The sequence below is a fragment of the Pelodiscus sinensis genome, chromosome 3 (genome assembly GCF_052426305.1).
Source record: "Pelodiscus sinensis isolate ZL-2025 chromosome 3, ASM5242630v1, whole genome shotgun sequence".
In the NCBI taxonomy this organism is placed as follows: Eukaryota; Metazoa; Chordata; order Testudines; family Trionychidae; genus Pelodiscus; species Pelodiscus sinensis.
In genome coordinates, this window is record NC_143054.1 from 162,771,420 (window position 1) to 162,788,715 (window position 17,296).

At 43.6% G+C, this 17,296-nt stretch overlaps 1 protein-coding gene across 9 annotated transcripts in view; it reads right to left on the reverse strand.

Annotated features, from left to right (window-relative positions):
* Positions 1-17,296, reverse strand: part of CLIP4 (CAP-Gly domain containing linker protein family member 4) — a 111,577-nt gene that overhangs the window by 50,909 nt on the left and 43,372 nt on the right. For 7 of the 9 annotated variants that reach the window (XM_075925360.2, XM_014569787.4, XM_025180990.3 and 4 more), the window contains exons 2-6: positions 13,310-13,363; positions 11,879-12,026; positions 4,345-4,484; positions 2,757-2,850; positions 1,907-2,068 (exon numbers count right to left, since the gene is read on the reverse strand). In XM_075925360.2, coding sequence (XP_075781475.2) covers positions 1,907-2,068; positions 2,757-2,850; positions 4,345-4,484; positions 11,879-12,011 — 529 coding nt within the window. In that variant the 5' untranslated portion in view covers positions 12,012-12,026; positions 13,310-13,363. Of the gene's footprint in view, positions 1-1,906; positions 2,069-2,756; positions 2,851-3,894; positions 3,938-4,080; positions 4,155-4,344; positions 4,485-11,878; positions 12,027-13,309; positions 13,364-17,296 lie in introns of those variants that run through there. The other 2 variants (XM_075925361.2, XM_075925363.2) reach the window with 2 other exon arrangements.

Below are 17,296 nucleotides of genomic sequence, written 5' to 3' on the forward strand. Positions count from 1 at the left end.
GATGTGTCCCCAGCTTATAACTAAAATTCTTGTTATTAATCCCTAAATGCATAACCTTACACTTCTCACTATTACATTTCATCCTATTGCTATTACTCCAATTTACAAGATCATCCAGATCTTCCTGTATGATATCCCGATACTTTTCTGAATTGGCAATACCTCCCAACTTTGTGTCATCCGCAAACTTTATTAGGACACTCCCACTTTTGGTGCCGAGGTCAGTAATAAAAAGATTAAATAAGATTGGTCCCAAAACTGATCCCTGAGGAACTCTGCTAGTAACCTCCCTGCAACCTGACACTTCACCTTTCAGTGTAACCCGCTGTAGTCTCCCCTTTAACCAGTTGCTTATCCACCTCTCAATTTTCATATTGATCCCCATCTTTTCCAATTTAACCAATAATTCCCCATGAGGTACTGTATCAAATGCCTTCCTGAAATCGAGGTAGATTAGATCCACTGCATTTCCTTTTTCTAAAAAATCTGTTATTTTCTCAATAAAGGAGATCAGGTTGGTTTGGCATGATCTACCTTTTGTAAAACCATGTTGCAATTTGTCCCAATTGCCATTAACCTCAATGTCCCTAACTACTTTCTCCTTCAAAAATTTTTCCAAGACCTTGCATACTACAGATGTCAAACTAACAGGCCTATAGTTACCCAGTCACCTTTTTTCCCTTTCTTAAAAATAGGAACTATATTAGCAATTCTCCAGTCAAATGGTACAACCCCTGAGTTTAGAGATTTATTAAAAAATTTTGCTAATGGATTTGCAATTTCATGTGCCAGTTCCTTTAATATTCTTGGATGAAGATTATCTGGGCCCTCCGATTTTCTATACGTAGTGGAGAAAGCCACTACGTATAGAAACAAACATCAGGATTTTTATTTATACCCCTAAATATGCACATCTGCCCAGCCTCCATTTATTTTTGAGGAATGCTAAAACAGTCACTAGCACCTACGCTTACTCATTAATATTCTGACAACGCCTTATACAAGAGCTGGTAAACAAACCCTGTGTTTCTAAATGACATTATAGACATGCAATGGGGCGTTAAGTTGTCAATATTTATAAAAGTCTTCATTTTTTCAGTGTTTAAAATGAAGACTTTTTAATAACAGCTAGTTAAGAGAGGCATTTGACAATTCTACAAGCTAGCACAACCAGAAGGATATTTATTTAGTATAATGCACAAGCTGTTTGTTGGTGTAGATATTGATGCAAATTAAAAACACAGTAATATTGGCTTCTGCTTCAGAACTCAGTGTCAATTACCTTTTGCATGAAGATACTGGGTTAGACTTGATTATTAATTTATATTATTTGCACAACTTTAAGTGCATTTATTACTATCAGTGGGATAACCCACCCCAATCTTCCCCCCCTTTTACATCTCAGATATAACATTTGAGTTGCTTCATTTTTAGAGGGGCGGTACAGATGAGACATATGAACACGTTAACAGCAGCTTTAATTGCTAGCGCCATGCACCTCTTTCCCCTGCTGTTATAGTCTCCAGAACTCATCTACCCTGTAGATTGCTTCTTTCTTTCTAAATCTGCTTCTTGATCATAAGGACACCGCAGTCAGCCTGAGAAGTTGCAAATAGTACAATGTGCTTTTGTTTCTGCACACCAGCTCTTCCATATGCCATCAAATGTTTAGCGGTATGGAAGATTTATTACTCTTTTTTCATTCTCTAGTCCCTCACTTCCCATTCATTATTTATGAAATCTAGTCCCATCGTACTCTCACTTCTTATGCAAACCAAAGAGAATGGGAATTTAAAATTACGTGCAAGTGCAGCTTTCATTTTCCCATTTCCTGGATGTGTCAGTGGGGTTAACTGAAGGCAGAATGACATATGATTTAAGAAAATTGAAACTTCACGATACCTACCTTTTGGCTTTGCATTTTTCAAAATAACTCTAATAAGTTCTGGAACATCAAAGTAGGCAGCATAATGCAAAGCATTCATATTTGTCCAGCGACTACGCAAACTGATATCTGCACCCAGATCAATAAGATGAGAGGCGAATTTGGCAGCAGTCTGAACATCACCTGCAAAGCAGTTTTTTAAAAAGTTGTTCTAAATGTTAGTTAAGCGTTTAATAGTGTGACATAACGTACCAGTCTAGATATCACATTATAACACACTAGAAAACCTTTGTATTTCAAATTATGGCTACCTGTAGTAAATCTTATAGAAAGACATTTTGCTACAAAAATGCTCTCTTGAGGATTAGGCCAAAAAAGAATCGTCTATCCAGGGGCACGCCAGTGAGGTGGTGGAGTAAGACTTCACCATGCCTAATTCTCAGACCTTCTGCCAGCAAAGTTATAGCTCCATCAGCCACACCAGCCCCATTTACTGGAGCAGACTGAAAAAATGGGTTCAGTCTTGGAGTAAAAAGGTACTTTGATATAAGCTAATAGGATTCATCAAGATAGAGAGGGCTAAATGCACTCTTATTTCCTATGAATGTGCATGAAATGCAACCTAAAATTGCTTCTCTCTCCCACGGAGTCTGAGATTTCAATATTACAAAGCAAAAATATCTCTCAGTTATGTTTAATTTTTATATCACCCTTCTAATAGCCATTTTAAGACACTATGCAAATAAAATGGTCAATAGTTAAGTCTAAGTACTAGCAAATTTACTATCAGAAACAATTTTGAAATGGAAGGGGGAATAGACTATGTGATTAATCTAGGCAAATAGTTCCATTTCTATTTTTCTTTACTCACCAATACCATGAGCCCCTGACTTGCAAGTGTAATGTAAGAGAGTCATATCAGTGAGTCCATCTCTATCATTCACACTGCAGCCTCTCTTAATGATCTGTAGGAAAAACAGCACATAGTATGTCTGCTGTAATTATTGAATAAATTCTGTTTTCACACATAGACTTACACATTTCTTGCAGTGGAAATTAGCAAAGCAGCGCCAAGTATAATAGAATCCCAGAGTTACAAAGGCCAGAGTTACAAACTAGGGGTGTTAGTTGTTAATTGGTTAACTGGCAGTCCGGCCAGGCCCCCACATCACGGGAGAGGGACTGTTCCAGCCCACCTGGGCTGGAGCAGCCCTCTACCCACTCTCGTTTAAGCAATTAACCAGTTAACTGATTAAACGGTATTTTTCATCACTATTGCAGACTGACCAGTCAACTGCAGATCTCATTTCGAACCACAAGGCAGCAGCAACAAAAAATTAATAAATAAAAAAGAAAATATTATATAGAACAGTACTGTTAAAAATAAACTACTAAAAATACAGAGAAAGTTTACAAACAGATTTGATAAGGTAAAAGAAATTTTCTTTGTTTAAATTGAGATGACTAAAAGCAGCATTTTTCTTCTCAATAGTAAAGTTTCAAAGCTGTAATAAGTCAACATTCAGTTGTAAACTTCTGAAAGATCATAAAATTCTTCAGTTATGAAAAACTCCACTGATGTTCATAACTGTGAAGTTCTACTGCAATTTTACATAGCTCAGCACAATGGACAGCTACAAATGACTAAATATTATTAACCAACCTTCAGTGCATACAGGTTTAAAATAGTTTTTCCATCGTTAGCACCATTTGGCTTTAATATGTTGAAAAGTTAACATTTTCAGTTCAGATGCAATGCAGTCCAGGAAAACTAAATCTGTTTAAAACACTAATTTCTCTTTCTCGTCTATACTTTAATCATTTGGGCCTTCAGTACTCTGGGAAAGCTTTTTAAGAATACATGCTGGGCTATATGGAAAAGCTTATGTGCAGGGCTTGACAAACCGCGGCGAAATCTACTCGCCAGCCCCACACTGTGCATGCGCCAGACCCGCATTGCGCATGCGCGTGCCGCCAGTGAACGGGCCAACTGGCTGAAATCTACTCACCACGGGCGAGATTCACTGATTTGTCAAGCCCTGCTTATGTGACCTGATCAAATAAGGAAAAATACTTCAGTTTCTAAATGTCTTAAATGTTTTCACGAGTCCCACCATTAAATTCTGACAATTTTAATTTAGTTTGTCAGAAATTTAAAATTACCGTAAACTTCTCCATTTGTTTCTTCAACTCACCCTTGCTGCCTTCTTACAATTTTCTTGGATAGTTATCTATTAATCTTCCTCTCTTTCAGAAAGATAGCTGAATGCTGCCTCTACTGTGAAAGGTGCCTGCATCATAGTTATATTGGTCTGTAGCTACATGTTATAAGACAGAAAGAATCTCTTTCTTGAACCTATTATTTCGACTGTTGAATAAGATCAGTTCTGGTAAGTATCAACACATTACAATTTTTCTTTAACACTGAAACTGTTCAGGAATTCTCCTTCATTACTCACCTCATTTCCAATGATATCAATGTTCTGCTGGACTTGAGGAACCCACTGTCGTAAAATGGCAAACAATTCAGAAACTGAAGTTTTAGGGTTGAAAAGAATTTCTTGGCATGCTGCATCATTAGGGTCGAAGAAGGAGAACTCTGTTTTTAAGAGAAGATTTTAAGCATTATACAATGCATATTTGGGTATTAAAAAACTTCAACAAAGCATCTGTTTTTGAAAAAAAAAAACTGAGGATCTGCAATTCAGAATCACAAGCAAATTTAGCCTCTTCCTTTAAATTTTTATCTTTCCTTTCTTATTGGGTCCTTGACTACACTTTGCCTAAACTTAAAAGTCAGCATGACTACAGCTATAGTGATTGCTGATTCAGGGCTTTCACAAAGACATGCAATTGTTTGAAACAATTATGCTAAAAGAAATTTACCAATGTGTCAAGCTGGTCACAGACTACTGAGTCAAGGCAGCACTACCATGCCTCCAAGGAATTCGGGACATGGAAGTGGACTGAACAAAGAGAAGATTAGGAGTCAATAAAGGGAAAAAGTGAATCTAGTCGCGATCAGGGTATTTTTCTTTATTTTGTGGTTTGGTTTGAACTGCTCTGTGTAAAGCTATGCCTTCTCTCCCCATTTACCATCTAATAATTGTTCCCAGAGATTTTCTGTGCGTTTTAATTTGTTTTCCTTCATTGCGCTGTTACATCTAGCGACCAAGTATGCTTTATCAAGTACAGGCAGTCCCCGAGTTACGCGGATCCGACTTATGTCGGATCCGCAGTTACGAACGGGGCCCTTCCTCTCCCTGGTCTCCAGCAGACCAGGGAGAGGAAGCAAAGCGGAGGAACACGCGGGCAGCGGACAGGGCTGTCCGCTGCCCACGTGCTCCGCGGCTTGGCTCTGCTTTGCTCTGCTTTGCCCCCCCGTCCCCCTGGTCTGCAGACCAGGGGGACGGGGAGACGGGGGGGCAAAGCAGAGCAAAGCAGAGCCAAGCCGCGGAGCAGCGGCCAGCTGACAGCCCAGACGCGTCTGGGCTGTCAGCTGACCGCGCGCTCCGCGGCTTGGCTCTGCTTTGCTCTGCTTTGCCCTCCCCCTCCCCCCCGTCCCCCTGGTCTGCAGACCAGGGGGACGGGAGGGCAAAGCAGAGCAAAGCCGCGGAGCACGCGGGCAGCGGACAGCCCAGACGCATCTGGGCTGTCCGCTGCCCGCGTGTTCCGCCGCTTTGCTCCCCGTCCCCCTGGTCTGCAGACCAGGGGGACGGGGAGCAAAGCAGAGCAAAGCCACAGAGCCCGAGGGCAGCAGGATAGCCACGGCGCGTCTAGGCTGTCCCGCTGCCCCCATGCTCCGCGGCTTTGCTCCGGACACCTGTGGTACAGCAGCTGGGGCTCTGCCAGTTGGTCCCGTAGCGCCGCTCTGGGCGCTACTGGACCAACAGGGCAGCACCCCAGCTGCTCTGCCCCAGGCGTCCTGATTCAGCCACTGCTGGTCAGTTTCAGCAGCGGCTGAATCAGGACGCCTGGGGCAGAGCAGCTTGGGTGCTGCTGGGTTGGTCCAGTAGCGCCGAGGAGCAGCGGCGCTACTGGACCAACCCAGCAGCACCCCAGCTGCTCTGCCCCAGGCGTCCCCAAGTCAGCCGCTGCTGAAACTGACCAGTGGCTGACTACAGGAAGCCCCTGCCCCGGGCTTCCTGGAATCAGACGCTGATCAGTTTCAGCAGCAGCTGACTTGGGGACGCCTGGGGTTCTTAAGTTGAATCTGTATGTAAGTCAGAACTGGCGTCCAGATTCAGCCGCTGTTGAAAATGATCAGTTTCAGCAGCAGTGGCTGAATCTGGACGCCAGTTCCGACTTACATACAGATTCAACTTAAGAACAAACCTACAGTCCCTATCTTGTACGTAACCCGGGGACTGCCTGTATATCTTTTGTTTTGTACTAAAAATCACTTTTTTTAATGTGATGATTTGATTCTTGCGTCCTGGAAGGTACAGGAGGTCTTCCTGTCCGTTGTGTGTCTACATGCCTCAGACTAAGTGGTCAGCTACCAGAGACTGCAACTTGTTTTTCTTTCTTTTTTTCAAACTCTCTTGTGGCAAAAGAGCTTGGGGTACCCCTGGGGGAGAATTCAAGTGTTCACTCCCAGTTTTAGGGATAAAAATTACTTGATGGTCTCAGCTATCCTCCCCCCCTCCGCCCAAAGTCAATGAATCTGTGACTCTAGGGGAGTTTTTGTAACCAGAGCCTTTAGAGACAAGGTATAGTTTGCAGGCCCCCACCTTCTGCACTTGGAGTGTCGGAGTGAGGAACAGCCCTGACATAGATTATCCAAAACAATAACAATGCCTTATGGCAAACCCCACCCTTGGTTCCTCCAATGCCAAGGGGGTAGAGAGATGCAACTTTATGCCCTCTAGAAGGCATGAATTCCTCTTTTCCCTCCCTCACCCTTGTTCATTGATCATATCAGCCATCAATGAAAAGGAGAGGCGGGGCCAACAAGCGCCAGCCCCGGAAGCCAAGAATGCTAAAAGATTGGACTTCTTCAGTAGAAAGGTCTATGCAGCAGGGGGGATTTCAACTGAGGATAGCCAATGAGCAGGCTATCCTCAGTAGATATTCTTTTAATCCGTGGGACACTATGTCACAGTTTAAGGAGCTCCATCCAGCTGACTCCATGCAGAAATTTTCAGCCCTTGTCCAAGAGGACAAGACTGTTGCGAGAACATCTTTGCAGGCCTCACTTGACTCAGCAGATTCAGTTGCAAGGGACAGTCATGAGACACTCCTCATGGCTTTAGACATCAGGGTTACTGCCAGAAGTTCAGCAGATTTTTCAAGATCTTCCATTCAAAGGCAAAGGTCTTTTCTCAGAGCAAACAGACTCAACATTGGATACACTTAAGGATTTGAGGGCAACCATGAAGTTCCTTGATATACACACATTGGCACCTCAAAAAAGCTGTTTAGGCCCTGACCACAGCAGCACAAGCTACAAGGCCCAAACAAGAACAGTTCTGTTGCAGGAGCAGAAATAAAAGGCATAGGCCCTTCAGCCTATCTATGGGCCAACACCAGAGCTCCTCCAAGTCTGCTTCAGGCCCCAAATAGGGTTTTGAAGGTGTGCTCAAGGACAGCGTACCAATCCAAGCTCCAGATCCACACTATGTTTACTGAACCAATTTTCCAACTTCTACCAGATGCCCTCAACATGAAAGACACTTAACTTTCATATCGCAATTCTTCCAGCTCACAGGAAGTTCCTCACATTCATAATGAACTACAACCATTATCAAGTCACAGTCCTTCCCTTTGGATTGTTGACAGCCCTGAGTATGTTTACCAAATGCAGAGTGGTGGTAGCAGACTTCCTGCACAAGACAGGACTGTAGGTCTACTGATAGCTGGATGACTGGCTGCTCAAGGGCCCGCTCCAGGGACCAAGTAAATATCTAGAGTCAATGAATGTGGGCAAATTACAGTCTCTGGGACACCTCCTCAGTCCAAACAAATCAACACTGAAGAACAAATTTCATTGGGGTGATTCTCAACTCAGCCCAAGCGAGCGTCATCCTACTGGAGTCCAGGTTTCAGACCATGGCCAATATGATCAAATCCCTCTTGCAGTACTTAACCACAATGGCTGGGACACATAGCCTCATGCTCTAATGTGATTAGACATGCAGGGCGACACCTCAGGCCACTACAAACATGGCTCTCTTCAAATTACCATCCAATAGGGACAGGTTGGACCTCGTTAGTGACAATTTCCAGCACTGTACTGACCACTCTAAACTGGTGGTTGGACCGTCACACAGTGTGCAAGAGAGTTCCTTTCAAGCCCCCCCTGTTCCCCAACAATGATGTTAGTGATGGACGCTTTGGACCTCAGGTGGGGAGCCCATCTGGGGAGACTCAGAATTGTGGGATCAAACAGATTCCTGGCTCCATTTCAACATCGAAGAACTAGTTAGCTCACTGTCTGCTTGTATCAGAGGCAGCAGCAGGTGGGGGAGAGGCAGCTCCACACATGCACAGATTTCAGGGAGCCACCTCCCACCCCCCCATGTATAAACATGAAATTGCTGAAATTTTCAGCTATTACACATTTCCCTAAATAAACACATTTTAACATTCCTAGTAAACAGCAAAAGGTTTTATAAACCTGGCAGAAAAACAGAACAACCCCACCAAACACAGGAAGAAAGGATCTGATAGAAGACTAAAAAAGAAGATCCAGTGTCCATGGTTCTCACCTAGTACCTGCTCTCTAAAGACACACACACACTTCTGAAGCTAAAACAAAATACAGGACTATGTAGCACTTTAAAGACTAACAAGATGGTTTATTAGATGATGAGCTTTCGTGGGCCAGACCCACTTCCTCAGATCAAGTAGGTCTGGCCCACGAAAGCTCATCATCTAATAAACCATCTTGTTAGTCTTTAAAGTGATACATAGTCTGTATTTTGTTTCAGCTACACCAGACTAACACGGCTACATTTCTATCACGATTCTGAAGCTAAGCTGCAGATATCACAAAGAAGTAATCAGGGATAGTACCAAAGATGAACAGCAATAACTACCATTTTGGTATGATTATGGTTAGCTAGGAGACTGAAACTGGCATCTTTGTACGCCTCATGGAGGCTGCACAATCTGATGTCTGAAGTCAACAGGGATGGGTTTTACTACCTCTACTCTAATGCTCTGGGTGATAAGTCATCTTCCTGTGCCTCAGTTTCCTCAAATATCTAAAATGAAAACATCACATGCTATACTTAAATCTCCAATCGAGTTGAGGAATGAATAAAATACTTGTTAAATGCTTTGAGCGCATTTGGCAGAAGAAGTTATAACTATATTATTGACAGTTCTGCTCAATGGTCCTTGCGGCATTTCAAAGCGGTAGCACCACATGTAAGTGCACTTCAAATAACAACAACAAAAATTTGAAAACCAAGTCATATGTACAAATCTATAAATGTATGAGCAAACCTCCACATAATTTAAGCTAGAGAATTGCCTAGAATCCCAAACACTGATCAAGCCCCACCGTGATAAGCAACACAGACTGTTCCTAACCCAGCACGCTTACATTTGGGGTTCAGACAGACTTCAACAGGTGGACAAAATACAAACAAGATGGGGATGGGAGAGCAGATGAAGTTATATTTAAACAAATAGAGTTTAGCAGAATAGTATAAGTCCCACCTCACCATTTGCCTAACTAGTGACAGATGGTAGTGACTTGTGTCACCTCCCTGATCTGCCTGCCTCCATATCACACTTAGGGTACGTCTAGACTACATGCCTCTGGCGACAGAGGCATGTAGATTAGGCTACCGGACATAGTAAAATGAAGCGGCGATTTAATCAATCGCTGCTTCATTTAAATTTACATGGCTGCCGCGCTGAGCCGACAAACAGCTAATCAGCTATTTGTAGGCTCAGCGCGATAGTCTGGATGCTCCCCTGCCGACATCAAAGGTATTTGTCGACCACCCAGGTCATTTTACTATGTCCGGTAGCCTAATCTACATGCCTCTGTCGCCAGAGGCATGTAGTCTAGATGTACCCTAAGATTTTAAAGAAATATATGAAGTCAATCACCTAGCCTAATTATTGAGATATGGAGTTTTTCCCCACACCCACTGTGCAGAATGGAAGTAACCGGGGAGGGTACTTGAGGGAGAAGTGGACAAGAAGGCAAATCTAGGCCAGCATCATTGGCAGAAATGAATGGCTCGATGAGTTAGTAGATCTATCAAAAAAAGGTGGAACTAAGCAGTGAAAGACACATGTTCACACATTAAAATACAGGATGTTCAATCCTTAAAATAGGGGCGGGAAACCTTTTTTGGGACAGGGGCTACTGACCCACAGAAAAATCAGTCGGGGTCGCAAAAAACAAACAAACAAAAAAACACAAATCCTCCCTGATGTGGCAGCTGACTGAAAAGGTGAAAAACACTCCCCAGATTCCCCTCACACATCAGAGCTTAGAGGACCCAGCCTCTTACATTTTGTGTGCTCCAGCCCTGCGGTGAGGCAGCGGGAGGAAGGGGAGAGCTGGAGAGTCAGCGCAGGTTCCCCAGTACTTGGGAGGGGGGAGGAGCTATGCCTCAGGGGCCGGATCCAGGGAAGCACATCTGGCCCCGGGCCAGAGATTCCCCACCCTAAAACCTTAAATCCCAGATCCTCTGTCATGATCATGAGGGCTAGCCAGCATCCTGGGGGCTAAGGGGTTAACTATGTTCCTTACCTACCCAGGTGGCAGGCAGCCATTAGAAATGTAGGTAGGAATTCAAACTGGGACAAAGGAGTTTTTGGGTTTTTCTCTCCTTTGTCCCTGGGTAGTTTCTCTCCAGCTATTAAAGGGGACAGGATGTCTCCCTCTAAGAAAATACTCTTCACAGTCTGTAAGTAGAATAAAGTTTAGATAAATCCATTAGATTTTATTGTTTTATGGTTTGGGAAATGGGATCTGGTCTGTGCATTTAAAAATGGGTTTTGCTCTCCTTCATAACTAAGTTCCTGGCCCATGGTAAATTTCTCCTCCATGGGTATATTATTTTGTTACTGATCCATCTAGTCATTATGCTTGCAACAGGAATATTGTGGTGATAGTAAAAGTTCTTTCTCTTTTCTTTTCATTAACCTGGTAGTGGTTAATTTTTGTGTCCAGGTTTGTACTTTAGGAGTGAGATTTCCCAAGTAGTCTCTCCCTGGTTGCTTTATTAATATTTGGGTGGTGGCAGCGGAGATTTTATCCTAAAAATCTAGGTTGTTAAGATTTTGGGGGGAAGTTTTATACCAAAGCCTGGTAGATAAGATTTTGGGGTACTTTTGCTTGCCCCCACACCTGCATTTATCGTGCCAGAGTGGGGAAGGAGCCATGACATCCTCACACCAGGAACAGAGGTTGGCCTCAAGAACATTAACTCTTCTGAACACATAATGCCGTAGTGCAGCATGAAAATAAAATAAAGATGTTATATGTAATCAATGTATGGGGAGGCCAGAATTGAAATATAGCTTTTTACACCTATCAAGCACCCTTCCTATCTGAAGGTAGAGTAGAGTTTCTTTTTCCAATTAATCACTAAATCAAATCGAGTGAACCTGTTTCAAAGTCTAGTCAATTTTTAAAAGTAATTTTAAGAAACTTTCAGGCATTGCACCTGCATTTGAGTCAACCTACCAATTTTTGTGGATTTAAAACACTTTTTTAAAAAATTAGGTATAGTTTACCTCTGTGTTGATGAGTGAGGAACCTACAAATATCAGGGAAAGGTCGTAATGAATATACAGAACAAATAGCAAAAAAGACTGAAAATAAAGTGCTTTCAAATGAACAAATTATAAAATATTTTTTTCCACTAACTTCACCTGTAGAAATTTCAGGCATTACCTGTAATAAACTGTAGACACATTTTCAGGCAAAAGCATAACTGCTAAATGGTATTATTTTAATCTCACTTGCCGCTCATTTTATCAAAGTACTTTCAGACACTCGTCTTTTACACATAGACATACCACAGTCTGAAGGCATTGGTGCTGCTGCAACTGAAAAGGTAACTGATGTTTCAGACTCTGGGAATAAAAACTGATATCTTTCAATCAATGACTCTCCTTCTTGGGAAGGTTCTGGGAGATCCTCTATGGTCATCTTCTAGAAAGCCACCTTAAATAAAGAGAAAAAAAAAACACTCCAAATACTGCAGGCCAGTGGTTTTCAGACTACAGATTGCAACCTAGCACTAGGTCATCGAATGCTGGGCACTGGGTCTTGTTGTTTGCAGGTGATTGGGTGACCAGTAGGGGTAGTAAGGCAGGCTACTTGCCTGTCTGGCACCACCAACTGCACTTGTCCCCAGAAACAGCCAGCAGCAGGCTCAGTTTCTAGGTAGGGATGGGGGAGAGAGCGCACAAGTTTCCGCACTGCCCAGCCCCAAACACTAATTCTGAACTCCCATTGACTGGGAACCTGCTGCTGGCTGCTTTTGGGGCACAGCATGGTCTGCAGTGCCAGGACAGGCAGGAAGCTGCCTTAGCATCCCCACTGGTGCAACTCAAGGTAAGCCCCTCCTGCCCAAGCCTAACCCCCACCTCCGCAAGGCCAGAGCTTCCTCCTACACCCCAAAGGTCTCATCCTCAGCCCTCATCCCACCTTCTCCCCAAGCCCACACACTAAGTCAAATTATGTTGGGTCATGGGCATCAACAATTATCCTCAACTGGATCATGAGAAAAAAAGTTTGAAAACCACTGCAATGGGCTCCATTCTATTACAATACATAACTATAAACCCGTGGCGTCCAACCAGTCCTGAAGCAGTAGCCACTACAGTGGGTCCTGTTATAGCAAACTAGCCACACTCAACTGGCCAAATAACAGCATGTGGCTAGCATAAAGGACGCCACAGCTATACTCAGAGATTTATGCCGAAGTTCATTTTCCTTCTTGGAAACATGCAAAATATAGTTATTACAGTTTTGTGATTATAAACTGTATTCATTAGTAAAGACTAATAGCATGAGCATACTGCTAGAAACACGCATGTTGTAATCCTGTCGCTGATTTGCTGTACGGTTTTAGGGAAGTCATTTAAAATCCTTGTTTCAGTTTCTCCATCTGTGAAATGGTTCACAGGCACACTGTAGGGTTTAAACTCTGCATTCCCTAAGAAAATGGGAAGTGCTAAGTATTACTCATCTTCAGCATTCTCATCTCAAGCTTCACCTCCTTTTCCTGCTCCCACAACAAAGAAACCAGTCCACCCACTCCTTTTCCCGTTGATGGAAAGAGTTCTCACCACTTTAATCATCCCACGAAAGGCCCCAACTTTCAGGGCTGATTCATTCCTGAGCCTTGCCTAAATTTCTCTATGCCCCTCCCTACTCCGCCTACCTCTCTATCAGTTTTCTTCCCAACCTGCCTGCCCTAAATTTTAATATGGCATACTTACCGTGGTGTTGTAACCTCCCGTACTTCCAGCCAACTTTCTAAATCCCAGAATAACCTAGTAAAAATAATAATTAAAATCAAAAGTCAATACAGAAATATTTAACAGCATGATTACCTCCTTTATCGATTAACCAAGCTGCATTCTAGTCCAATCTCATAAACTGAACAGGACAAATGAGATTTGGTCAGTAAATGTAACGGAGAGCACCCACCTTAGCAAGTACCATAGAAGAAAGTGGCACCACATCTCAGAACAGAATCGATAGCACCAACACTGTGCTAGGGTAACTGTGCTTTCGGAAATACTATCTTTTGTAAGAGAAATTTAAAACCTAGGTCCTGTGCACTCACACTTAAAATTACCATAATACTTTTTACAAGAATAAAGGTGCCATAATAACACAGGGATTATTACTTTCTGTTTCCCTGAATACCTCAAGCAAATGTGACTGTTTCAGATCAGGTTTACTTCCTGAAAAGTTAGATATATTAATACAAAAATACAATTTCAAAGGATTTTCTCTAAAACAAGAAACACCACAGAGACAACCCATCCCCATGGGTCACTATACTTATTTCTGGCTGTTGAATAAAACCACTGAGCTAAAGACCCAAGAATTCCTGTAAACTTCTGTTCACAGTGACATAACCAGCTCCCTACCCTTTTGCCTCACGCGCAGCTGCTGGTTCCTGCTGCCACTGTCACCCCCTCAATTGGTTAACCAGTTAAACTAAGATTTAACTGAGCAGCCTGAATCTTACACCCCTAACATGCACAACTGTTTGACGTCCACTGCCCAACCCCCTTCTTAAAACAGGCAGCGAGAAGATTCAGCCCCACAGCACCACTAAGCAGGGAAGACAGTCTAACCACTGGATTACAATGTCTAGAGTTGCTGATGCCTAAATAATATTAAACTAAAGTGTATCAGCTTCACCAGGCAAGCTCAAGGGGGGTCACCAGTCTCCATCACCACAGCTAGCTGTATAACCCAGACACATACAGGGGCTGCAGCACATCCCTCTTCCCACAACCCCTTTTCAGGGAGAAGAAAGGGAATTCAAACCAGCACTTCCCTTAACACAGTGTTTCTCAACCTTTTTTTATAAAATACCCCTTTTTAAAAAAAAAAAATTAGTTGTACCTCCAGTACCTACAGTTTTCAGACACACCATTTTTTTTCTACCACTGCAACACATTTGTTTAAACAACTAAATTGCAGCAGGATGGTCAATGAAATTTTTGGGTGTAAAAAGTACAAAAATAATAAAGGGCTCTAAAGTTTAAAACAAAAATTCTATTTTCTCCCAATTTCAGTTATGTTGACATACCCTCCCCCCCTTAAGGGTGCTCGTACCCCTGGCTGAGAGACACTGCCCTGACACACCAGACAACCCGTGGCCTAGAGAAGGAGCCTCATACAACATGGGGGAAATAAAGATGATACAAATGGCCAGACTGGGTCAGACCAATGCTCCTGCTGGCCCAGTCGTCCATCTTCCGAGAGCGGCTGATGCCAGATGCTTCAAAGGCAATGGACAGAAGAAGGCAATTATCGAGTGATCCGACCAACTGTCCGCCACTCCCAGAAGCTGGCGGGCTGAGGTTTAGGGATGCCTGGAGCACAGATCTGTGTCCCTGAGTGTCTTGGCTAAGAGCCCTTGGTGGAGCCATTTTCCATGCAATTGCTCACTTTTTTATTGAACCCACTTTACAGGTTGGCTTTCACAATGTCGCTTAGCAAGGCATGTCATATGCTTACTGTGCCTTGCAGGTAGACACACCACCTTTGGTTTGGTGTAAACCTGCTGCCTATTCATGCATATCCTTTGGTCACCCCGACTCTTGTGTTCTGCAAAGGGTGAATAACACGTCCTCATTCAATGCATTCTCCACATTTTATAGGGCTCTAGCAATGTCTGCCTTTGTAATGGCTTTCCCATGCTGAAATGGGAGCCAGAGCCCTCCCTCCCCTTTCCTGCAGGCACAGGTGAGGCCCCTAACCACTAGGCTAAAGTTTACATGGTAGACCCCAGCCACCTTTTCCCTCTGACCTCAGTTGATTAGTGGGGCATTCAAAGTTACCTCATAAGAAATTATGTTGGCACCTAAGTGTTTCCTGGTCAGGGATTGCGAGAAGAGGTCGGTACCTAGGAAGGGTAAACACTAGGGATATTAAATTATGTTTAATCAGCTAAGCGGGTAGTCGATGGAATTTCCATCAACTACTCAATTAGTTGATAAGGAGGGAAACTGCAGAGCTGCAGCGGGGTTAGCTCTGGCCAGGGAGCTAACCCCAATGCGACCCTGCCTTTTAAATGCATTAAGAGCCACCGGGCATACGGGAGAGGTGGAGACCAGCAGCTAGTCGAGTAGTGACTCAACTACACGATAAGCAAAAGCTTATCTACTCACTTAATCCCTAGTAGAAACTGAACCAGAGTCTTTCTCGCTACTTGAAAATAGATTTGAATAGAGCTCTGTATTCACTCACGAGAGTCCCAGTCAGGGGCATAAGGGAGTTAAAGAGAGTTGCACCTTGAGGCTCTGTCATTATTAAGTAGCAACTAGGCAAAGTCTCATTACCGAATCTCTTTGTAGTGCAGTGATTTGGGTGCTTACCCAGCAGTATGGGTGATGCAAGTTCATCTCCTGCCTTGGCTTCTTGAGAAGGTACTAGTGCAGCTGTCTCTGAAGTGAATAACTAGCTGCTGGATTAAAAGGGGGTCAGCCTGATGTTTACTATCTCATCTTGTTCTGCTGCAGTTGTTCCATTTTTATCAGGGTCATAAGGCTAATTTCCCTTTATGCTTGCTGAAAAGGGATTTGAACCATCATCTTTTACCTCTCAAGTGAATGGCTTAAGTGCGGGGATTGGTGCTATGCTGATCTGAGATCTCCCTTGCTCTTTTCTGCTGCAACTACTCCACTTTAAGTACATATTGACTGGGCCAAAGCCACCAGAAAGAACCCCATGTAGCTTACTGGTTAAGTAAGCCTGGGAGTGCATGCCTGGGAGTTTGGGGGTTCACATCTGCTTGTTGATCTCTTCCCTCCCAAATGACTGGCCTAAGAGCTGAGCTAGGAAATACTACAATGTGTTGGCTCGCTTTGTTTCCTTGTGAGGCTGAGCCACTGTCATTAAATAGTCATTGAGCCATAACATCGCCATGAGTTTCTCTATAGTCCAGGGGTTTGGGTGCTTGGCCCTTTAGCACTGTGTCAGTTCAAATCCCCTTCACACTCCCTGAGAATTGAATGTTGATCTCTTACTTCTCAAACGAATGGCCTAAATGCTGATTTTAGGAGGGGGGGGGGAGGGGACGCCTTCAGTCTCTTCTCTTCATGGCTAGTCATGTTCAGTAAATATGAAATGACAAATGGGCCACTAAACCTTGTGACTCTCTCTGTTCTTGGACTTTGGTTTCCTATCCCAGAAGCAAAGAATTGCTCATTCAAATCCCTTTTCTGCTTGTTGAGAAATAAGTGGCAGCGTGATCTATTGCCTTCATTTTCACTTCCATTTTAACTATATGTTAAATGGAGCAGAGTAAGCTTCCCAGGCCGCTGTGATATGGGGGTTAGGGTGCTCCCCTGGGGTGAGAGTGCCCTCAATCAAATCCTACTCTGCCAGGCAGGAGGGCTTCTGGTGTGAGAGTCCTTATAAGTGATCAAAAGGCCATTTCCAGCCTCTCTTACTCTTTCAACTAAAGATGAATTGCTGCTGTGCAGTAACCCCACTACCCCACCCACCAACTACTGACTCTTGACCACCCTGATCAGGATACAGGCCCAGGTTGCGGCAGATACCTGGTACTCCCCTGCTCTTTTGAGGGGTCTGAACTGGGGGCTCCCGCCTCCTGGGGAGAGCCACAAGTGAGTGATCCCTATATGAATGCCCCTTCCATCCCAAGAAGACAGTAATGTCTTAAGAAAGAGGGGGGCTATCCTTGTCCAAACCGCACCACAAAGGCCAGTCACCTACAA